This window comes from Octodon degus, unplaced genomic scaffold (genome assembly GCF_000260255.1).
Source record: "Octodon degus isolate 3935 unplaced genomic scaffold, OctDeg1.0 scaffold00186, whole genome shotgun sequence".
Lineage (NCBI taxonomy): Eukaryota > Metazoa > Chordata > Mammalia > Rodentia > Octodontidae > Octodon > Octodon degus.
In genome coordinates, this window is record NW_004524762.1 from 1,874,439 (window position 1) to 1,898,773 (window position 24,335).

General features: G+C 43.0%; 1 protein-coding gene across 1 annotated transcript in view; it reads left to right on the forward strand.

Annotated features, from left to right (window-relative positions):
- Med12l (mediator complex subunit 12 like) overlaps positions 1-24,335 on the forward strand; it is a 327,698-nt gene that overhangs the window by 78,086 nt on the left and 225,277 nt on the right. The window contains exons 8-12 of the mRNA XM_023704067.1: positions 1,241-1,510; positions 4,549-4,698; positions 5,737-5,836; positions 6,141-6,277; positions 20,725-20,856. Coding sequence (XP_023559835.1) covers positions 1,241-1,510; positions 4,549-4,698; positions 5,737-5,836; positions 6,141-6,277; positions 20,725-20,856 — 789 coding nt within the window. The remainder of the gene's footprint in view (positions 1-1,240; positions 1,511-4,548; positions 4,699-5,736; positions 5,837-6,140; positions 6,278-20,724; positions 20,857-24,335) is intronic.

Here is a 24,335-nt window from a genome sequence, read left to right on the forward strand (position 1 = left end):
CCAAAAAAAAAAAAAAAAAAAAAAAAAAAACACCACAACAAAAACAAATGAGAGAGTGAGAAAAAAAGAAAAAGTTCCACTCCCAGGTTTTTCTCTGCTGTCACTGGTAGACTGTGTGTGGAGACAGAATCCCAGTGCAAGCTGATCTGTCCCAGCGAGCCAGCAGTGGCTATTTGGTGGTGTAGTGGCTAGTCTCAGCAAGCCTGCACCTTCTGGCCGAGACCAGACTTAACTGAGCCTGTAACCGGCAGCTCACTTTTCGCCTGGCCTGAGCCCAGCTGGGAGCCGTGCTGGAGCGGCTGGCTGCTCTGAGGTCAGCCGGCCCCTCTCTGAGATGACTCCTGGCCAGTTACTCTCTCACACAGGACGCTTGAGCCCTCCGTACTCATCACCAGCTAGTGCAGTTCTTTATGTCTTCTGCTCCCCTCCCCGCTGGGTCTCTCCATGGAGGCCTCTGGAATGCCAGCAGCCACCATGTGTCTGTAGGTTTGAATCATTCCTTTTAAGTAGTGAGTCTTGTCTCAGGGCAAAGGTGCCACTGGTTACCTCCTGCTTCTTCATTCAGGTTTCTCCCATCAATCTCTGTGGGCTTAAATTCATGCTTCAGATTCTTCGTAAGTCCAGAGGATGCACTTTCCTCCTTGTCTTCCTCGTGGCGCTATATTCCAGTGTCTGGACAGTGACTCTCAGAGAGGCTCTTCCTCTGCCACTTACCACTCCCCCACCTTGCTGATGTGCAATTTGTAATTCAAACAGCATGAGAGCATTTCAGTGGCAGGTGGTTCAGTCTCTCATCCTGATGCCCTTCCCAGGTGCTGAGTCCCTCTTGTGCTGTCCCTCTCTGCATGTCATCCCCAGAGGTTCTGGATGGGAAGGTCGGTACCTGCCCTGCTGGGTCCAGTAGCCAGATGGACTGTGGAGCATTTGAAGCATGACAGTATGAGTGGAGATGTGCTTACCATGTTTCAGACTTAGTATGGAAAAAGCATATACTATTACTGCTTTTCACATTGGTAACCTTCTGGATGTAGTAGGCTAAATGTGACACATTGTATTAGTTTGTCTGTAATACTTTTTAGTGGCTACTAAAAAAATTTCAAATCATATATTTCTGCTGGACACATTGTTCTACATAGTACAGTTGTAGATTGTGTTTGTTTCTAATGAAGAAAAATGTATTTTAAAATAGTTGCTTGAGAAGTACAAGATGTAACGGAAGTGCTATCCTCCTTCTCCGCAGTATTCCGATGAGTTTGTTCAGTCAGCCTATCTGTCTCGTCGTCTCGCCTACTTTTGTGCGCGGCGTCTTTCCCTGCTGCTGAGCGACAGCCCCAGCCTCCTCGCTGCCCACTCACCGCACATGATGATAGGACCGAACAGCTCCAGCATCGGGGCCCCCAGCCCTGGCCCCCCAGGCCCTGGCATGAGCCCTGTGCAGCTGGCCTTCTCAGATTTCCTTTCCTGTGCACAGCATGGTCCTCTGGTTTATGGACTTAGTTGTATGTTGCAGGTAAGTTCATGGCCTGTGTCATTTTTTTGTTAACATTCAGTTGTAGAAAACAGCTGGGCTGGGAATAGCCTAGGTGTTTTTACCTCTTGTGTCACAAACCTATTTTTTTTCCTTAACCAAGTAACTTATATTGAAATTTTATGGGTTTTTTATTATTGTATATTGGATCAAGCTGACAGATTTGTTGCATCCATCTAGGCAAAAGGTACTATGCTTGTCCTTTATTCAGATCATTAAGCGCTTGAGTTAGAGTCCCTCAGGGAGCCCACAGAGTAAGTCAGCTTTATTACTATTCTTCTGGAAAGATAGCGTCTTCAGGCACCATTTCCTCAGTTCACATCTTAGGTTGGTTGCCTCCCTGTGTAGCTTTAAAGTCTGGGTCACTTAGCGGACTATAGTCATCGGCACAGTTGCTTTTGCAGTTCTTGAGTACCCAGCAGTATGTGGGTGCTGGGTCTATCCTGTCAGGAATGAGACGCGGCTCTGCTCTAGAGGAAATTCACCCTTGACTGTTCACGTTTCTTGAGTTTTTAGTGTTTCTCGCTCTTTACTTAGTTTCTTTGAAACTAGGGTGTCTGAAGACATGGCTTCCCCCCAGTTGGAGTTTTCTGTCCTGTTGGGAGGACTGTGTCATAAACGTGCAGTTCCTGTGGACCATGAGCAGGGCTGACGGAGAGATGCATGGGAGGCTGAGGCAGCTGAAAGGGAGCTTGTGGTCCATTCTAAATTTAAGGAGCCTTTCTGAGGAATGCGTTTTAGGTGTTAATGAGCTGAGGAAATTGAAAAGTAAGAAGAGATATGTAAGGGTGTTCCTGGCAGTAGTACAACCCAGGAAAAGGCCCAGAGAACTGATCAGCCAGTGCGTGTGCAAGTGGGTCTTCATGGAGCTAGAGTGAGAAATGTGTGGGGCCTTCTGTTGGGGTGTAGTCAGAGGGTTTTACAGGGGGAGTGACACTGACACTATCAGTTGTACTTCAATTAGATGGCTTTTGCCATAGGAGGAGGATTAATGGGGTTTGGGTGGTCGGAAAGGAGGAACCAGGCTGAGAGCTAAGTGTGGAAACATTGAGGTGAGGAGGTCAGTATTGGACTAGTGGATGACATTGGGCCTTCTGCATCTGGGTTCATGTCTCTGGATTCAGCCAACCTCAACCAAAGTACTCAGAAAACATGTCTGAGCATGTAAAGACATTTTTCTTGTCACTATTCCCTAAATAGTGGAACATAACTGTTTACCTGGCATTTATATTGTAGTAGATAATATAAGGTTATTAGAGTTATTAGAGTATGTAGGATCTTGCAGATTATATGCAAAGGCCGCATCATTTTATGTGGGGTCTTGAGCATGTGCAGAGGTAGTATTTGTGAGGGGTGCTGGAACTGTTCTTTCATAGATGGCGGGCCATCCATTCCACTGGCCCTTTAAGTGGATATGTTGAGGAGATGGTTCTATGTCTGCTCCTGAAGATGAGGGCAGAGGATTGGCCACATGAGTGGTTGTGAATCATGAAGGCCCCGTGGCTGGTCATAACCAAGGGTTGAGATTGCTTGAAGAGTTTGTGGTGAGGCAGGACCCACGGACCTCAAGGTTATGAGTGGTACAGAGCTGAGCTGAGGGCAAATCCAGATAGGAGGCCAGGAAGGCTGGCTGGACTAGAAAAAGCAGCGGGGAGAGTCCTGTTGCAGAAACAAAGATGAGGAGAGCAGTGTTAATATTGTTGCAGTTTTACTGTGAAATTTTATTAACCTTTATTATGTTCTAAGTTGCAACATAGTTTGCAGAAGCTGCCTATGGCCCATAGGAAATGATTCCTACACCACTGCTACTGGAACAGTGGCCCAGGTCACGGGCGAGTTGCAGAGCTGGAAATTAATACCCGGAAACCTTGATTCCAGAAGCTACACTCAGCTACTGTGCTAAGAAACCGGAGGCCGCAGAAGGTTTTAAAAAGTAGTAGTGGGTGGGTGAAGTTGCCGCTGTTCATGTGGTGGATGCTGATCATCTTATTAAGAGCTACTTCAGTGGGAGGGTGGGAAAGAGCACGAAGGGTACTAACTGCGAGATGTGTGAGGGCAGAGAAGACGATGGGGAGTGGGGAGTAAGGCTGCTGGTGGGTGGAAAAGCTGTGACTGTGTGCAATACATTGATGGATGGGTGGACTGCAGTGCTCTAGATGAAATGTGGGGCTTCTCGTGTCCTAGGCTCCTGCTGAGCTGTATCTGTAGCCCTGAGTGAAGTTTGCAGAAGCGTTTTGTTTATTTTCTGATGGGTAGGTTTGAGTGTATTTCTAAGCTAAGGGCAAAGTGGTACAAAGAGAGAGCCTGAGAATGGGAGAGGAGGGGTTTGCTGGGTTCGTGTGCTGGATATGGGAGGCTTTCAGAATTCAGGGAAGGGCTCCCTTGTGGTCAGGAGCCAGGAAGCCCACATCCGCCAGGCAGGAGGACGGAGGTAGGGTGTGGACCGGTGGAGACAGATGTGTTGGTGGTGTTCAGGGAGCTGCCGTTCTTCTCGTCTGCCACCTGTTCTCAATGGGGATGCCTCTTAGACTTCAAAATTTATTTTTTATATTTCATTTGCATGTTGGAGAAAAGATTGCACTAAGTTCAAATAGCTTGCTGCTCAGTTCGTGATAGCGCATGCTTCAGACTCTTTGTAGCTCTGATTTTTTTTTTTTTTTTCCCCCGAGCCGGGGATTGAACTCAGGCCCTTTCGCTTGCCAGGGAAGCACTTATTCCACTGAGCCATCTCCCCAGCCCTGTAGCTCTGATTTTAAACCTTGCCTCATTGCTTAGCTTTGTATGTTGAAATACTAGCTAATAAATGATAATATTCTTTAATTTAAAAGGCTGTATTTTTTCCCTTTGAAATTAATGATTCTTAGTTTTGTCTTAAAGTTGAGAGTGGAAAATATATTTATATTTTAATTCTTGTGGAGGAAACTATGATGCAACTGTGAAAGGGACTCATTTCTTCTATTAAGTTATGACTATACTTGCCCTCTTCCTCTAAATGTCCAGAGTTTTTCCCCTCTTTCTAGACTGTCACTCTCTGTTGCCCAAGTGCCTTGGTGTGGAATTACTCCACAAATGAAAATAAGAGTGTGAACCCGGGCTCACCGCTGGATCTGCTGCAGGTGGCCCCTTCCAGCCTTCCCATGCCTGGCGGGAACTCGGCTTTCAATCAGCAGGTAGGCTTCCCAGCAGTGCCGTGAGGGTGTGTGCATTCTCCAGGGGTATCAGGCAGTGCAGTAGAGCCTGAGTGCTAGCGTGAGATGCCCGCATGTCAGGCCCCTCTGCCTGCACTCTCTGGGTGACCCGAGGCTTTCTCCTGCCTCTTCTCACACAGACATCCATGAAGGCTTTCCCTTTTTGTTCACCCTCCTGCTAAGCAGTTCTTGCTGAGTGTCCTCTACCCAAATGATAATTTTCGGGTTGATACTAACAACTTGACTGTGACTCCCACATTAGTAATTTAGGAGTTGTTTTACTTTTTTGTTCCTGCTATATCATTCATTTTAAGGATTTTTGCAACTTGAGCCTTAGGATTATAATTGACATTTGGAATATAATCCTTGTATTTTAGTAGTTTTTAAAATTACTAAAACATTGGTAGTTGTTTTCCTGCATACATAGGTGAATGGCTTATGGAGGATGTTTTAGAATTTTCACTTGTCCTTATGGTATCCTAAAGAAAATTTGCATGTTAGGTTGTTTTTGCAAGGATTTATTTTTCTGTGTATTTAATATTGAATACTAACGTTGAATCATGATTTTTAAATTTTTAAAAATGTATTTCTCAGTCAGCCAGCTATGTTTTTATTTATTTATTTATTTATTTATTTATTTATTTAATGTATTTGGTACAGGGTCTCACTACACAGCTTGACTCATAGTGATCCTCCTGTTTTCAGACTTCCTTATTTATTTATTTATTTAATGTATTTGGTACAGGGTCTCACTACACAGCTTGACTCATAGTGATCCTCCTGTTTTCAGACTTCCCAGCACTGGGATTATAGGCGGGTGCCACCATGTCTGGTCTTGGTGGCTGGCTCAGCGTGCCCAGGGACAGGGCCTGTACTGCATGCATGTAGTGTGAGGGATCAGCTATGGTTTTTGTAATGCAGTCAAGATTGTCGTTTACCATAGGATGCACTACTTGATGTGATTTGGACAGCAACTGTGGCTTTCCAAGCTCAAATTAATTAGAAATGATTCTCTTTCAGGTCCGGGCAAGGATTTATGAGGTAGAGCAGCAGATAAAACAAAGAGGTCGTGCAGTGGAAGTTCGGTGGTCTTTTGACAAGTGCCAAGAGTCGACAGCAGGTACTGAATGCAGCAGGAGAACGGGTGCTTATGCCCTGTATAATTCTTGTAAAACGCTCTATAAATAAGGAGGCTGTTCTCCAGAGCCCTCCGTGCCTTTTGAGGACATTGCTTATGTCTTTCAGAGCCTGGCATCATTGTCTGTAGATAGCATCAGCTCTGGTTCTGTCAATAATCCTGTGACTGTGTGTCCTGAGAACTGTACCTTGTGGAAGATTGCCTTGCCCTCACATATTGATAATTTTGTGTTATGCCGTCCTGGCTCTATTTGACCTCTAACTGTCTGCTTAATTTGTGTATCTAGGGGTGACTATTAGTCGTGTTTTACACACATTAGAAGTCTTGGATCGTCACTGTTTTGACCGGACTGATTCCAGCAACTCAATGGAGACCCTGTACCATAAAATATTCTGGGCAAATCAGAACAAAGATAACCAAGAGGTAGTTACTATTTTTTCTTTTTTTTTTCCCTCTTGCTTTTGAACATATTTTCTTCTTCCTCATTCAGTAAACTCTGACAAGGCCTTTTCTATGAAGTCTAATATCTTACGAAGCCTTATACACTTTGAAATCTTTCTGTTGTTGGACTAAAATGATGCACTGTTAACCACTTAGAGTTTACCCCTAGAGTCACTTGTAAGTAAACACACTGACTGTCCTGTGCACAGCTCAGGCAGGTGTTATTTCAAGCAGCCGATTCAGTTTTCTATTTGTTATGTTATCTTACAAAAATTTACGAAGTATGTAATTTTTAGTCATCCTGTATTTAAATAATTGGACTGGTAAATGGTTAAAAGCATTGCCCATTGGATTAGTCTGCCTTATAGATTGATTAGATTTTTCTTGGTTGTTTCCATATCCTCTATTTTAGTTTCAGCAAAATGTCCTTCATTTAATGGTTGAACTTTGTACAATATTTTAGTTCAAATTTAGGGAATATATTTCAGTATACAGCACAGCAGAGGGCAGTGTGTGAATATTTGAAAAACCTTAGTATGTTAGTCAAGGTTTTCCAGAGAAACAGAACCAATAGAAAAAAAAGCTATGGGGCTGGGGAGATGGCTCAGTAGAATAAGTGCTTCCCTGGCAAGCACAAGGGCCTGAGTTCGATCCCCGGTTCTGCCAAAAAAAAAAGCTATGTACCTATGTATATTTTTATATTTATATTGACCTAGAGAAATAAGTGAGTGCTGTTTTTTTCTTTTTAGAAGTCCGCCATCATGACTGTCGCAGATGATAAGCGTGACGTGTGCAGGGCAGGCTGGGCTGGGCTGATGGGCAGTCGAGTCTGGCAGTCCTGTTCTTCCTCTTCTGGGGACTCCAGTCTTTATTTTTTATTTTTTATTTTTATAAAGAGAATTTAAAAAATAGGAAAAAAAAGCATAGAAATGATACTGAATTTCACTAAACAAAGTAATGAGAATTCACCAGTGGTTGTTATAATTCGCATATTGTTGTCTTCAAATGAGTTGCTTGGATTACCAGATATAAGCATGCAAAATTGTTCAAAAAAGTTAAAAAGGAGAGGGAAAAAATGAAAACATTAGCTTTCCTTTTCAGGAGAGCAGTGGAAATCAGCAGTACAATTAATTCTCCACGCAATCCTGTGTATAGACATCTGTATTTCTTTCTCCTTTTTTCCTCTCATCCCAATGAGACCCATCCACTGCTTTGCTGAAAGTTTACTGGTTTACATGTGAATTGCATCTAGAAAAATACACAAAATACCTTTGTGGTGACATCTGGGCTAATGTTTAAGCAAAGAACTGGCTATCATACCTGGGAAATTTTGCATATTATCACAATTTTATCAGTTTTTATGTTTTCCTAGCAGTAAATTGTTTCATGGGTGAGCTGGTTGATCAATGTAGCATTTTCAGGGTTTCTTTCTTTCTTTTTATCCCCAGCCTTTCTTGGGGAAAAAATGACTCCTATTTCTTTTCACAATCAGAGATGCCTATGATATATGCAGTTGGTGGTAGATACCAGGAATGCTGAGTAACCCTTAGAATGCCTTTAAAGAATACCCTCGTTAATTGACTATAAGTATCTTGATTTTCTTAGGCTAGTTTGTTGGGATGTATATGTGGAAAGACAAGAAGATATGGCAAAGACAGCCCCAAGCCTTTGCTGTCTTTATGTAAGCCTAATATACAGTCCAGATTGGTCCCTGTAGGGGTAGAAATTTTAAAGGGTGTCTCTTTGTAATAAAGACCTGCTTAGGCTTAAAGGCTGCTGAGATTTTGTGCATAAATGTGCACTGTCTGGAAAGAAGGCAGGGCGCCCCAGACACCAAGGTGTCCTAGGAGGTGTGCGTGCCCCGTGCTGCCTGTTGGCTAGCAGCCACAAGGTTTCCTGGCGAGGGTTTTGCTAGGGTCATCAGATGCACCTCGGTCTTATGTCTGTATCCTTCCAGGGAGAGAACTGGCCAGCTTCTCATTTACTGCCTCGTTTGCCTGCAGAAACTCTTAATTACCCAGAACTACTCTTCAGGGACGATGACAATGGCAATGTCTTATAAAGGGTTGAAATTATATTGTGATGTTTCGAGTAAAATCGTGGTATTGGCAGGGTTCTTGCTGATGCTCACTACAGGGGGTTTTTGAGAGGAGTCATTGAGGGGTGAGGAAAATTGGAAGACCTGCTGAGAGCACATGTGTACATGCTTCTTCTGTTTAGGATTTATGACAAATAGTTGCTATGGTAACACTGCTATAGAATTTATAAGTAAGGGTGTAGAAGTAGAGTTTTCCCCTTACAAGTGTCTCTGAGCTGAGATTGGTTCTGATCTGAGCTTCTGTGAGAGCCGACTCTGTCCGGTAGAGGAGGCTCGTGCCACGAGAGGGCGCCACGTTCCCAGTTAGCAGTATTTATGTCAGGGCTTTGACTCAGCTCTGGAGAGCCGATGTGAAGAGAAGTGTTTGTGTGGTGAATTTGCTGTTTTATGAGTAAGGTAAAAAAAATTTCAGCCTTTAACTCAGACTGATCATCTGATTTTAACCTGCCAGAAAGAATGTTTAAATAGATCATTTTATAATATTTAAAATGAAATAATTTTTCAAATATGATTTTTGGCTTAGTGTGTGTGAAGGTGTATGTGTACATATGCATGTAAACAACCAAGTTTTTTTCCATAATTTTATTGAGAGACAAATAGCAATGAGACAGTTTCAAACCAAATTGGTAGGACAGTCTCAATAATTAACACATTGCATACATTCTTCCTAGTGGTTAATTGCTGTACAAGATGCGGACATGATATCCTATTTACAAACACCATTAGAACAAATCCCTCTATTCATTAAGAGAATGTAACTGTATATCTATCCTAACCATTTTGAATACACAGATACAAAATGGACATTCATCTGTACCCCCCCCTTTTTTTTTGATAAGTTCTGTTATTTGAATATTATAGGTGTGTTAACTCAGCAAAATATTCTAATAAACAACCAAATTTTATTTCTTTACTTTCTCCCAGGGGTTTTCTATTTTTTGACGACTAAGTCCCTTTCTGTATTTCTGGAATTCATGTGGTTCTCAGCAGCTGTGTGACCTTGAGTAGATTATAGAAGACGGGAGGCTGCATATTGTTGAACGAGCATAGGGTACTTAGTGGTTATTACTTTTATTTTTTTAGGCTGGCTCTGAATGCCTTCAGGGCAGATTTGGCTGGCTGGAGTTGTGGGGATCGAATCACAGCAACCTGAGCCTGACTACTTTGTTGAAACAGCCCCTTAACCAACTGAGCTAAGGGGCAGGCCCCCGACCAGCCTCTATTGCAGTGGGTTTAAGGTTTACTTTTCTTTCTTTCTTTCTTTTCCTTCTTTCTGTTTGAGACAAGGTCTCACTATGCAGTGCAGTTGGCCTTTGTAGCCCAGGCTGGTCTCCAAGTTCCAGTGATCCCCTTGCCTCTGCCTCCAAGTGCTGGGATTACACGCATGTGCCACCATGCCCAGCTGAGGTTTGCTTTTACGAGACGTAGTATGTAGGTATGGTAAGGCCTCAGGTTGTATAGCCTGTTCCTCACATCTATTTGGGAAACTTCATTCACCCTACTTGATTTCCTTCTTTTGGGGAACTGATAATAAAAATTGGGTCCTCTCTATTTCCTTAGAGAACAGGAAGACTGTCTTCTGAGATGGGAGAAGCCAAGAGGTCTGAGGTTTGGAGCTGTGTGTGCAGTTGCTTCCTGTATTTGCTGAAAGCCCATTGGGAACTAGTACAAGGAGTGAAGGCCCTGAGAGCCTGCCCCTGCCTGCGCCTGGCCTGGGGCTGCTGTGCTCTGCAGAGGGCCTGGCCTGTGCCTGTGGCTGCCGGCACTCAACTCCACACAGAGTGCGTTCTTCCTGTACCCTTTTCTTTGTTAGCCTCATATCCTGTTTCAGCTCTTGTAGGTCATGGCTTATGTGCTATAGTGAGAAGGGGGTAAAAAAAAAAATCAGAAACCTTTCTGTGTGTGTACTTGTTTTAGTTCTATGCTTCTTGATTTTCAACTGAGTGTAGTGTGAAATATAGAAATTGCTACATTTAGGTCAGGGCTCAGATGTTCATGTCCCGCAGTGGCCAGGCAGACCAAATAAGCCGGTGGTGGGCTGCCAAGTCCCGAGTGCAGGGTAGTGGGTTGGGACGCTGGGAAACGGGTGTGCCCTGTGTGAGGGGCCAGCACCTCTCAGACCACACTGCCAGCTGTGTGCTCCGAGTGGTCTGTGCCTCCAGCCATTTGACAAAAGCTGGGCATCAAGATGGGGATGTGAACTTACCCAGGACCTCAGCACTGCGCTGGCTGAGCGGCGAGTCCCTGCCTGGGGGTGCAGATGCCTGCACCTTCTCAGCTGCCAGTGCACACTCCGTGTGGTGCTTACTGCTTATGTGCTTGCGTCATACTTCAGAGCTGCTTCTTTAGGTGAGGGAGATGAAGAGAGCGGGGCCACCTCCCCTATGAGGTAGTCAGTTGTCGCGGGGCTGGGGACCTTCTGATTCCAGGGCAGTGACCTGGGCCCCGTTCCTGCACCTGTGAGTAGCAGGGCGGGAGGCCACAGCCTTGCAGAGCTCCCTGACCACTTCCTTCCTCCTGGCTGCTCGCCCTGGTTGTGAGGTGCTGGAAAGCAGAGGCAGATGTGTCCTGGGGTCCTGTGGGGACGTGGGCAGAGAGGAGGTCCAGAGGTGGCAGGAAGAGCTGGCTTTCACTTCTCTCACTGCTTTTCCGTGAGCAGTGAGCAGGCCAGCCCAGCTGAGCCGACGGAGGCTCTGACGAGGAGCGCGTCTGCGTTTCCTCTTTAATGCCTCAGTGCCTTCGCCAGACAGAGCTTGGAGACGCGCACGTCTGGGTGCCTGTTTGCTTTGTATGTGTTCATCCGGCCTCTTTGGCTAGCAGGGTTCTTAAGTCTAGAGAATGTGCTTTGCTCTCCGGCCACCGCCTTCGGCCGGCTGGGGTCTGTCTCACTGTGGTTTAGGACCTGCTGTTCACCGTCGTCTGCCCGAGAAGGGCTTTGTTTCCATGATGCCTGTGCTGCTGCGCACCTATTTACTTACAGTCTCAGCTTCGTGGAAGTCGGTCTGCTGACCCTGCACAGCCATGTCACCAGCACCTACACCATGCGTGGGGCTCAGAAGTTGTCCAGGGTTTTTCCTGCTTATTGCAGACTGACTGGACATGGGGGCACACACCTGCAATGTCAGCATGTGGGAGGCTGGGGCAGGAGGATTGCCATCCTGGGCTACCTAGCAAGTGCCAGATAAGCCCGAACTGCATAGTGAGACCCTGCCCTAGTGGTGATGCTTGTGATCCTAGCACTCAGGGGACTGAGGCAGGAGAATTATGACTTCGAGGCAAGCCTGGGCTCTGTAGTGAGTTCAAGGACAGCCCGAACTATGTAGCAAGACCCTGTCAAAAAAAAGCAACTGGGGCAACAGAGAGAAGGGTAAATATTTCTTTAAGATTTGGCTTGGAAGGATATGAATGAATATAGCATTGCCTTTTGTATCAGTGTCTCAGTGGAACTACTTGTAAATCAACTTTTGGATATATAACATCAGATGTGTTGGTTAGTGGTGTGGCTGACAGGGGAGGGCTTTTACTTTGAAATCAACTTAGTATATTTCTTTTAGGGTACTTGGCCAATTCACTTACACTTGATGAGTATCAGTTTTCCTCATCTGTAAAATGGGTGGCTTGCTGACAATGCAAAAATAACATGAAACTAGGTCAGTCATTTAAATATATATGGGTAGGTTAATGGGTACTTAATAGTCAGTTTGTGCTATTAAGACAAGCAGCTGAAAACACTGGAGAAATGTTTGGAATATGATTGACTTGATTGTAGCTGCACGCTTCCTTGCAGCTGCTGTGGGCACACGAATATGTCCTTTGTAGTACACTAACTCACAGGACATAGCCAAGGCCTGACAGGCCTTTAATATTCTTTGATTTTTCAGTCTTTACCCTGAGCAGGAAACCTGTTCCTCAAGTACCAGTTCATCAGTGGATTCATCCACTGATGGCTTAGTGGCTTTGTGTTCTGCTGCGAGGAGGGGCCTGGCTGGCAGTGTGCTGCTGGGGTCTGCACTGGTGTATTCTTGTCCCCAGCGAGAGCTTCCTTTCTCTTTTTCTGCTTTCCACTCACCGGGGTGGAAGCAGCTGTTCTCTACCAGGCCCCTCCACTGTGCTGTTTTTGGCTTGGAGCCAGCCATGGGTTGGTCCCATGTAAACTGTTAACTGTGGTCAACCTTTCCTCCTCTATGTTGTGGATAGCAGATCAAAGATTTTGTCCTAATGATGGGAAAGTAATGTAGAGTTTATTAGCAACATGTCAGTTGTATTAATACATTGGGAAAATAAAAATGTGTGTCCAGGCATTTAGACTTCGCTGTTACTAGAATGGTTAGTAATGTTAGAGTGGAGTGACCTCTGGTTTGTTTTTGGGTGTGTTTGTCAGGTTTCTGTTACTATAAGAAATACTCGGGGTAAATCAACTTACAAACAGAAAAGATTTATTTTTGGCTTAACAGTTGAAGAGAGTTTAGTCCATGATTAGTTGGCTCTGGTGCTTCAGGCCTGTGGACGCACATCATGGCAGGGGCCTGGGCAGAGCCAGAAATGAGAGGGTGGGTGGGCAGGAGGGAGGGGAAGGAGGGGTGTGTGTGTCTTGGAATCCCACTGTCCTTGTAGGAGCATACCTGGAAAGATTAGAGAGCTCCTCTGGGCCCTCCCTCTTAAATGTTTTGCCGCCTGCCCATAGCATGATGGCCTGGGGACCAAGCCTGCACACAGGAACCCTTAGAGGACATTCGCCAACCCATAACCGCATGCAAGCAAACCTTCCCTCAACTTCTTTTTGGGTGTGTGTGCGCTTCTTACGTATCGGGTCCTATTTTAACTGTCTTACATCATCTTATTTTCCTCTGGCCCATGGGACACATTAAAAAAAACCCAACAACCTTATTTCATAGAAAAACCAGTGCTTCAAGAGGATGTGAAATTATCTAGGCTCATGTCCAACTTACTAGTGGGAGAATTGAGATTGGAATCATGAATGGCCCAGAGCAACTCTTTACTAGCATATACCAGTTCTTACACTGCTTATTAAAAGAAATGTTTTATTTCAGGTAAGAGCAGAACACTCTTCAGATACAATTTTGGTAGAAGGAAAAAAACCAACTGTTTAATTGCCATGAATAATTTCCTGCATACAGTATTAGTTTTGGCACATTTACAGTGCATGTGAGAATAATCTCTAATTTTCAAAGTTTCTTTGCCAATTTTAACATAGTACACGTTATTAATTTAGAAAATTCAAGTCCCACATTTGGCCAACATTGCCTTTGTTTATACCATGGACTTTAGGCTGAAGAAGGGGACTAAGATCTAAATTTTTATTGGTAAACACTGATGGTTGTGTTCATTGCTGGAAATCTTTATTATTTTTTTCTTATTGGTGTGTTATCTTTATTTCTCATAAGAGGTAAATAGTAGTTCGTTATACCATATCTTGATAGTTTTGGAAATTGAATGTGATATATTTATTATTTTAAGTAGGAGAGACATGTACTTTTCTAGGTTTTTTGGGGAAAGATTTACTGTGTAATTATAACTCATCCCTGACTCTAATCATGTGATTACACATTTTTCAAAACTCCTGTTTTCTCCATTTGTGTTATTTACATGTTGATTTATAAAAACGGATAGAAAACTCAATTTTTATTGCAGTATAAATAAATAATGATTTAAACATTTAGAAAGATTGTTTGAAATTTGTTGTTTTACCTGTATCTTTTTTCTTAGAAGTCAGAGCTATGCTATCTTTTAACTTCTGCAAATTGAGAAAGATGGGGGTTATTTTTGTTTCCACAGCTTCTGTTTTGTTTCTTAGATACAGTATTAAAATAGCTAATGACTTGTCAACATTAACTATTTATGTGAGATTAGGAAAATTTACCCTCTTTTCCACCAGAAAATTTAACCATCTCAAACATCTTTAGGAAGGGTACACAGAAATGTTGATATGGAGAAAATCGATCAAAAATACGTGTCATTTGTGTACCACATCTGGTGAGTTTGGGGTCAGCAGGCGGAGGCGTAGACTTTGCCTGGTGTTTGGGGTAGGCGTGCTCTTGCGCTGCGCACCGCGGGCTTGTGTTCTGTTAGCTGTCAGACCGCTCCTAGCTTACGTGGCCCTGGAATCCATCCTGCCGTCTGTACCGAGCCTCAAGTGGCGAATCATGATGAGTTAGGCTTACTCTTCTACGTATTATCCCATGTGGCTGTTGATATCGTCCTGCTCACTAGTGTCTTTTCAGTTGTGAACATTTTGTTTGTTGTTGACCAAGAATGATTGATTTTATTTATAAAGATGTCATTTATAAACATACTCAGATTAAAGAGCTGTTGAAAGGGCTTGTTTGGCAGCTAATCTCAAGTGGTTTTCATCAGCTCTTGCTTACAGTACTGAGTCCGTGATTTTTCTCTCACTTCCTTTAAAGGTCTTACTTTATAATCTAGATAGCACATTAAGATATTTCTTAGTTTAAAATAACAAATAATCTCCCCAAATATCTCCCAACTTTTAAAAGAAGGCTGCCTCCCTGGTATAGTTGCAGTTAGCTTCCCTACTTTATTTACTAAACAGTAGCAGACCTGTGGTTAACTTCTACAGACTCTTAGGTTATTGAATGATAGTGTAAGCCTAATTGCATTTTGCCTGCCTGCCCTTCTCCTGGAAAGAATAATGTGGCAGATCCCCCCCGTGATGAACACCTCCTTTTTCATCTTTTTGGGGTAGGGTTTGGGGATTGAATCGAGGGCATTTTCAGTGAGCTACATCTACAGCCCTTTCCTTTGAAACAGGTCTGACTTAGCGGCTGTGTTGCTCAGGCTGGACTTAGAACTCAGAGTCCTTGTGCCGCAGGCTTCCGCAGTGCAGGGATTACAGGTGTGTGCCACTACACTCTGGTCACAGTTGCGGTATCTTTCTTATGGTATGCACAGTACCGTTCATAGTAGTTATTTACTGCAGAATTGATGATTTCACTATTGTGCTATTGGGGGTGTGTTCCAAATTCATGAGATCAGATTAACTATGCTGTTAATGGAGAGCTTAATGAGCTAAATCTTGTGTCTGTTAAATCTTGACCTGAATGTTTTCATGGTGTAGGTTGCCTCTCATAATTGTTACACACATGGTACATGAATGCCTTTTTGATTTTAAGAACTCCTTTTTAGGGGCGAGGTAGATGGTTCAGTAGAATAAGCACTTCCCTGGCAAGCACAAGGGCCTGAGTTCAATCCCTGGTTCTGCAAAAAAGAAAAAAAGAAAAAGGAAAAAAAAGAGAGAGAAAAGAAAGAAACCCTTTTTAGCTCGCAATTTTAGTCAGTGTCACTTTTTCCACTATTTTGGGGTCTGGCGAGGCCTGCTGGGAACAGGACTTCTAAAAGGCCAGTATGTCTGCAGAACTCTGGTACAAGGCCATTTTTGCTGGCTATACGCGGGGTCTCTGGAACCAGAGGGAACACACAGCTCTTCTTCTTCTTCTTTTTTTTTTTTTTTTTAAATTTATTTTATTTTTATTTATTTGTGTGTGTGGCCAGCTCGGCCCACCAGGGGGCGGGGCTGGCTGGCATGTGGTGCTGGGGGATTGAACCGTGGTCCCTGTGCTTTGTTAAGCTTGTTCTAAGTAGGTGCTTTAGACCACTGAGTCATCTCACCAGCCCCCACACAGCTCTTCTTAAAAGTGAAGGTGTTTATGCCTGGGATGAAACTGAATTCTACTTGGGCAAGAGATGTGCTTATGTGTACAAGTGAAAAACAACACAGTGACTCCAGGTGGCAAACCAAACAAAGCCAGAGAGATCTGAGGAAAGTAACATGGGCCCACGGAAACAGCGGCGTGGCTCGTGCCAAGTTCCGAAGCAACCTTCCTGCTAAGGACATGGACACCGAATCTGTGTGATGCTGTACCCCTCAAGAATTTAAACTAACAGAAAATAAAAGTGCATTTGTGGTCTTTATTAAAAAAAAAAAGCCAAAAACCAAAAAACAAATTTTAGTCAATGTCTTTCTTACTCTTTTGCCCCAAAAGAGAGCATTTGGTATAAGGGTTTCCTCTGTATGCAAACACCTGTGCTGTAGGCATGGTTCTGTGATGTGGCGGCTTTAAGACACCTTGCTGCTTAACCTTTAGGCCTTCGCTTATTCAACTGTAAAATCACAGGCATGTTGCTAAAGCCTAAGGACAGGCCATCCCCCATAACAAATGCATTGTATGAGCCAGCAGTACGGCTGTTAATTTTGCTCCATTTTCTTCAGGTGTTTTCCTCCTATGTATATGGACACTTAACAACTGCAAAAGTTTGGAGGACATAATGGAATTGGACAATTCATGATCTGCAAAGCCTTTTAATGCTTTTCCTTTGGTGTGTTTTGTTCTGGTTTTGAAAGCTAACTCTCATTGTTTTTAGTGGTTTTCTGTACAGTTCTCTTGAGTTAGTGGGAAAGCTTACTGCTCACTGGTGTTCCCCTCTGTACTCCTGTGCAGTCGGCATCCTTTACAGGTTGCCCTTGTGGCCAGTAGGTCTCCAGCTCCCGTTAGGAAACACTCCAGAGAATGATGAAAGCAAAGTCCTTCACCTTCCCAAACACTGTAGAGAAGCCTTGTGGAATTAGGTGTCACAGGCAGATCTGAAGATCTTCCACACTTGGCTTTGAATTTGGAGGAAGGCATCATATGTTAAAGAATTCAGACAGCTTCTGGAAACCAAGAAAGAAATAAAGAGAGGCATTCTCCCACAGAAAACTCCAGAGCCAGCAGACAGGAAGGATCCTTGATCTGTAACCCAGTAAGAAACCTAACCTTCCAAGCTGTGAGAGAATACTCTCTGTAGTTCTAAGCCACCAAATTTTATTTTATTTTATTTCCATAATTTTATTGAGAGACAAATAGCAATGAGACAGTTTCAAACCAAATTGGTAGGACAGTTTCAATAATTAACACATTGCATTCATTCTTCCTAGTGGTTAATTGCTGTACAAGATGCTGACTTGATATCCTATCTACAAACACCATTAGAACAAATCCCTCAATTCATTAAGCGAATGTAACTATATATCTATCCTAACCACTTTGAATACACAGATACAAAATGGACATTCATCTGTATCCCCTTTTCTTGTTAAGTTCTGTTATTTGAATATTATAGGTGTGTTAACTCAGCAAAATATTCTAAGAGTCCAGTAGTCCATAATAGTATTGGGTCTTCTGCTTGACTGGCAATGTCAGAAATTGTTGACCCGAGTCCCCCGCAGCTCAACATAACAGCATGGCTTTACTTCTTATACTTCGTTTTTATACTTTTCTCCTGGATGGCTAAGACTAAGGTAAAGCAGGACCTATGCAACAAGAGTTGTAGCTTTTGAGTCTGATAAGGTCAGTGAAATCCCCTCAGGATTTATCCTGAGATCCTGTACCTCAGATTGTAGAACCTTTGTCAGTGTCAGCCATGTGGATGAGTCACGGCCATTGCTTGGCCAATGTGCTCTCTGTGAAAGCCTGAGAGAATGTTTTCTCTCCATGTGACTTTCTTTAGGCACACTCTACATCATCAATCACTTTCCTCTTTGGCCCCATAATCTCCTTGATCAGAAAATTTGGGACACTACTGAGTTACATGATGTTACAGTACAAGTTCTCATATGTCCTGAGTCTTAATTGACCTTGCAAGGCTAGGGACAAAATGTTCGATTTCATTGTGGACTTCATTTTTCTCTAATTTTGTTCTGCAAACTTAGGTTGTTAACCCTCCAGAAGAGAAGCTTATTGTTACTACAACCTAGGCTGTTAAGCTTAACCTCACTATCTGTCTGAATATCAAACATCTTAGGCATAACATGGAAAATTTAAGTCCTTACAGAATATGATGAAAAAACGTTTAAAAATTAGAATATATTTTAAAAATAGGCATAAAGAATTATGCCTATGTGGCCAATGTGCTCTCTGTGAAAGCCTGAGAGAATGTTTTCTCTCCATGTGACTCTCCTTAGGTACACTCTACATCATCAATCACGTAAGTCCAAAAATCTCACCATATATAACCTTGAAGCAGGACAGTCCCACAATATTCCTTTTCCTGTCTCTTGCCTTCATTTACCACCTCCTTCTTTTTGAACAATCATCTACCTGAGAGACAGCACAATAGCAACTGGCATGTCATGAAAAGCAGCCCATATTCAGAAGACCAGAATGACAGACACTCCAAGCATGAACCCAGTTAGATTACCATCCTCAGTGCAGTAGCTTAGTTCATAGGTATTAGTATATATAGTTAGTCAGGGTGAGAATCTTTCCAGTTAACTGCTGGATTCAAAAATCTTCTGGAGATTCTCAGGATCATTGTCTTGCCCATCTTCTACATATAACTGTATAAGCCACCAAATTTTAATAACAGCATTAATAAGAAATTAATTCAGAGTAGTTTTACGCAAACACATACAGGTAGAAAACATGGTTGGGATTGCAGGAACCGCAGGAACAGGGCACTGGTGTTTAACAAATACAAGAAAGCTACCATAAAAATTTTGAATCTAGAAAACAGTTTAACAGCTCATGGGAAAGGATTGCCGTGAAACAGGTCTCCTTCCTTCATTTATTTATTAATTTATTCAACAATACTTATTGAGAATGTCTATTACCAGCCCCTCTTCTAGGCACCAGACGTACATATTTTCTCATGTATTACTTTGCAGGAATAAAAATGAGCACTGCGCTTTTGGATGTAATCTCCATTGTACAACAACAGTCTTTTTAAAAGTTCACATGACTTACTCTGGTAACCCAGCCTTTGGCCATAGAGCCCAAGGAGTGAAGGCATAAGACCTGCGGAGAGTGAAAGTGTCTCTGAGTGTTTTCCTCACATACCCAGAAACATCGTACCTGTTAGAAAAAAGCTGACTAAACAAGGAATATGAATGCGTTAGAAGTTATAACGGTACTTTTTAGTGTGGTTTTTAAGATGCAATAGGGATGCAGTTGGGGTTATGCCCTAACGGACATACCATAGTACTGCTGTCACAGTATCTGCCTTAAATTAGAATAAGTTGGCTTCTTGTTTTGAGTCAATATGTGGTTAAATCATTGTATTTAGGATTAAGATGAGTAAAAATCTTGGAATAAACTTGTTTTCATAATCTGAATTCTTTGCTAGACTCTAAAACTGATCATGGTTTCTTACACTGATTTACTTATTTTATTCTTTTGTCTTTTTGAGACAGAGTTTCAGTCTGCAGTTCAGGCTGGCCTTGAACTCACTTTTTATCTGAAGCCGACCTTGCATTCACAGTGAACCTCCTGCCTCAGCCTCCTGAGCTCAGGCATTGCAGGCATCCAATACCATGCCTGGCTGCCTGACTTTTTAGATGCCTTTTTGGAGTCACAGACCTAAAGTGTTGGGATAAATTTGTGTATGTTCTTCCACAGAGTACTCATGTGCTGGCATAATCTTACTGGACTTTAATGCTGAGAATGGACTTTAAAATGCTAAGAACTTGTCACGAGGTGCATCAGTGCTGATGCTGGGCTGATCTGCTTGCCTTCTATAATGTCTGTAGGATGAGAACAAACCTTGCAGTTGGTACTGCATTTCTTGGCAAGGATATTCTGAAGGAAAAAGGCAGAGTCCGTGGAAGCACAGGACCTCTGGCATCCTTTGTCCCCAACCCTGCAACTTCATGATTCATGTCCCTGAATTCTGGCGTTCTCAGGCACGGTCGCTCATCCTTAGGCGGATGGTTTGGGCACCTGGGCACCATGATGAGGCCTACAAAGACCCGGTGTATTTTGTTACCTATGTGTGCTTTTAATTACTTTTTCTTTCTAATTCTTCATGCTTGCTGTGTCTGATAGAATGGGTCTTGTACCAGCCTTCCAGACCCTGCTGCTGCTTTGTAATTTCTTATTGAATAGAATCGTTTGGTAACCAGCCTGATAACATCATGTATGCGTGAGGTCCTGATGCTGACAGCTGAGGGCAGTACTTGGACTTACTTGCTAACAGTTGCTTTTGGTGGTTAGTGCTCCTTTTCTCTTTCTTTTTAGATTTGAAATTAAATTCTAGAGGGTTGAAGGGGCAAGGTTACGACTGTAAGCGCAGTCATTACAGAAAACCAATTCCCTTGGGATTGTCACAGGTTGAGTGCGGGTGGTTCTTGAGTGACTTCCTTCCTTACGGCTATACTTTCATGCTTTATTTACACTCAGCCCAAATGATTTGGAAGCATCCGCTAAAAATGCTTTCATGAATTAGCAGGGAAGAGCTCTGCACAAGGTACTCCTGGCTGGACCCCAGTGGGAGAGCATTTCATTTGGTACAGCTGGTTCCTGTCTCTCTTGGTCACTAGGTTGCCCCCAATGATGAAGCTGTGGTGACACTGCTGTGCGAGTGGGCCGTGAGCTGCAAAAGGTCGGGCAAGCACAGGGCCATGGCGGTGGCCAAGCTCTTGGAGAAGAGGCAAGCGGAGATCGAGGCAGAGGTAGGCCCGCTTCTCCTTCTCCTTGCTGAGTGCTGCAGCCAAAATATTCTGTTTGAGGAATACACTTTTGTTTTTCTTATGCTCTTCTTTTTTTCTTGAGAAAGAGTATGATGTGCAAATTCATATAAGTAGGATCTCTCTAACTTGATACAGCTAATAATTTGTATGGACTAAGTAATATGTCTTTTAAAATAAAACAGCATCTGATTTAGTATGAAGAAATCTTGTTTTGTGAGATGGATGTATGTAGATACTCACAAACTTTGCCACAGACAAACATATGTAACATGCCAACTTCTGAGAGCCCCAAATCCTAACCACTAGACCACCAGAGAAGTTGTATACTAACTTTTGAAACTTAGAGCCATGCTGTAAGTTAGTGGCTTTAGAAATACATTTTTGAGGCAGTTATGGTTATGAGGTTTTAGATACCAGTTTGTGTTGCTTTTTTTTTTTTTTTTTTTTTTTTTAGTACAGGGTCTACAGGGTCTCACTACACAGATGGGACTCCTAGTGATCCTCCTGTGTTCAGCCTCCCAAGCGCTGGGATTACAGGTGCGCACCACCATGCCAAGTCACAATCTCTCTTTTAGCACACCCCCAGGGTGGGACTGACATGACACGTAGGAGATCGAACCGGGCTGCAGAGCTCTGCCTAAGCAGGCGCTTTAGTCCCCTGAGCTATCTGGCTGGCCCCAGTTTGTGTTAGTTTTTTAGGTTATATTCTAACCCCAGCGATGGCCATTAAAGCCTCAGACTTAAATTATAAAGGAAATAGAAAGCTAATATCATCAATACGACTGATGATTTGTTGATGGGATGATTTCCACGCAGCCTTTAATTGTGCCTATCTCTCTAGCAGAGGTGACCACAGGGAATATGTGTGTGGTCTGACAAGGGCCTCAGCATCCCTCATAGGCAGCGTCCACTTCTACTTGTCTCTCCCCTCTCTCTCTTGGCCTCTGTCCCTCTCTACACAGCTGCCAGACTGGTCTCTCAGAAATGTAACCAGAACACGGGATCCCTTACTAAAGCTCCACGGCCACAGAGCCTCCCTTGCCTGCCTGGCGTTTCCACCTTGTCTTGTACCTTCCTCTCTTGGGTTGCAGCTCTATCCATAATCCTGGATTCTGCTGCTCCAACACACAAAGTTCACTTTATTTTGGGGATTTTGCTCTTGCTGTCCCTTCTGGGTGGCAGAGTCTGCGTCCAAGTCTTCCCACGCCCAGCCTCTCTCCAGCATTCCCATTTCCCGAAGTGCCACTTCCGCGCAGCGCCTCGCATAGGAACACCTGCACAGGAAGGTCTTCTGCTGCCGAAGCTCGCCGTACCCGCTCACCAGCTGCCCTTCTTTATCACGGCACTCTGTTGTACTTTCCCCACGCACTGTATGTTAAGCTAGTTGATGTGCTTGTTGTTTGATGCTTGCTTTTCCCATAGAAATAAGCTTGACAGCGTGCTGTTTAGCGCTGTGCCCCGGCTCAGCCCTCAGGATGTCGGAGGTGCTCAGAAGCTGCTCTTTGCATAAACAGACAGATGCAGCTGGCTCTGTGTTGCTCACAACACACCAACTTCCTATGAATGTGTTTAAGAATTAAATAAGAACATTTTCATAGGCATCCTCTTGTTGGGAAAGCAGCATTCATCATGCATAAAGGATCCCACTGTTGAAATTTATCTTTGCAAATAGAGGATTAGAGGGACACAGGAAATGAAAATGTGGTTGAAGGAAGTGAAAAGGGATAGGAAAGCAAAGGAATCAAGATATTTCATGTACAGGTATGAATTCCCTATGATGAATGTGATTATGAGTGTCTAAATTGTACCAATAAACAATAAAAATAATATAAGAATAATATAAATATGGATTAATCCTATGAGAATATTCAATATCTTCATGAAATGCATAGAAAAAAATCAAATGTCCCATTGCAAAATGGTTCAAATTAGGAAGAGCATTTCTTGCTCCTTTTTTTTTTTTTTAATACACATTTTAATGGATGGGTTATTTTGTGGTGAATTACAAAGAACAAACTTCAGAAACTGAAGCAACTGAAGGATTTCTGAAATACTTAATTGCTCTTTTTAAATTGTATCTTTTTGGGCCGGCCAGATAGCTCAGTGGATTGAAGCACCTGCTTAAGCAGATGCAGGCGCCAGGGATTCAATCCCTGGCGTGCCGTGCTGGCCACATTCCTGGACGTGCTGAGACAGTGATTGAGACTGGGCATGGTGGCGCATGGCTGTAATCCCAGCACTTGGGAGGCTGAAAAGCAGGAAGGATCATTACGAGTCTGATTTGTGTAGTGAGATCCTATACTAAATAAATAAAAATAAATAAATAAATAGTATCTTCTTAACTCCCACTTTCAAAAAGGACTCACAGATTATTTTATTTTATTTAAATTTTTAAATTTTTTTAGTGGAACCAGGGATTGAATTTAAGCCCTTGTGCTTGCCAGGCAAGCGCTTATTCTACTGAGCCATCTCCCTGGCCCCAGATTATTTTATTTTTATATTTATTTTTTAGTTATTTTTTTTTAAGAAAGTATAAAATAGTATTACAACAGAAATAATTACAAATGATACAGAATTTAAATAAAATCGTGTGAATTTGGCAGTATTTTTTGTATCCCATAATGTTCTCCTTAATGGATTTAATTGTATCCATATATGTAAGTGCATTCTTTTTTGTTCCTCGAATGCCTTCAAGGCACTTTTGGCCAGCGAGAGACTTGTGAGGTTCGAACTCCAGCAACCTGAGGCTGACAGCTTTGTGGAAGCAGCCACTTAAAGGACTGAGCTAGGGCCAGGCCCCCTATAAGTGCCTTCTTGCAGAGATACTGATCTCTATTAAATGTTTTCTATCATCTTTGAAATTATACCTTTACAAATAGAGGGTTAGAAAGATAGTATAACAACTTAAGTAACATTTTTATATCAATATTAAAGAATAAGTGAAAGTGAGAAAGATCACAGGGACATCAGAAAATAGTAAAGGAGGTTCTGATCACTTTTAAACAGATTCTCAACCTTTGAGCAAGTTGAGCGTTGAATCTTGGAGGAGGTAAACAGCCTCCCTGGGGCTGTGCCAGGAGTGGTGTGGACGCCCCTTCTCAGGAGATCCCCCGGGCCAGTGTGACGAAGTGAGATCTTCTTAGAGGAACTGTGTGTGCCTTTGCATTAGGCAGCTCCGTACAAAGGTGATACACCCTCCTGACAAAGTACATACACGCTGATGAATCCAGTCGAGCAACATGGGCCGCAAAGTTCAGGAAACATACAATTAAACGCGCAGCTTTGTACGGGTACAAGGAATAGTCATTGCTCTGTGTCATGTGTTCACTTACATAGCTCTGTGGTTCACAGTGCACACGAAACATGTGCTTCACGTATGTTCTTTGGAGTCAGTTGATTATTCCAGAGTAGTTTTCTCCATCTTATAGAAACTACTCACCTGTGGTGTGCAGTCTTCAAAT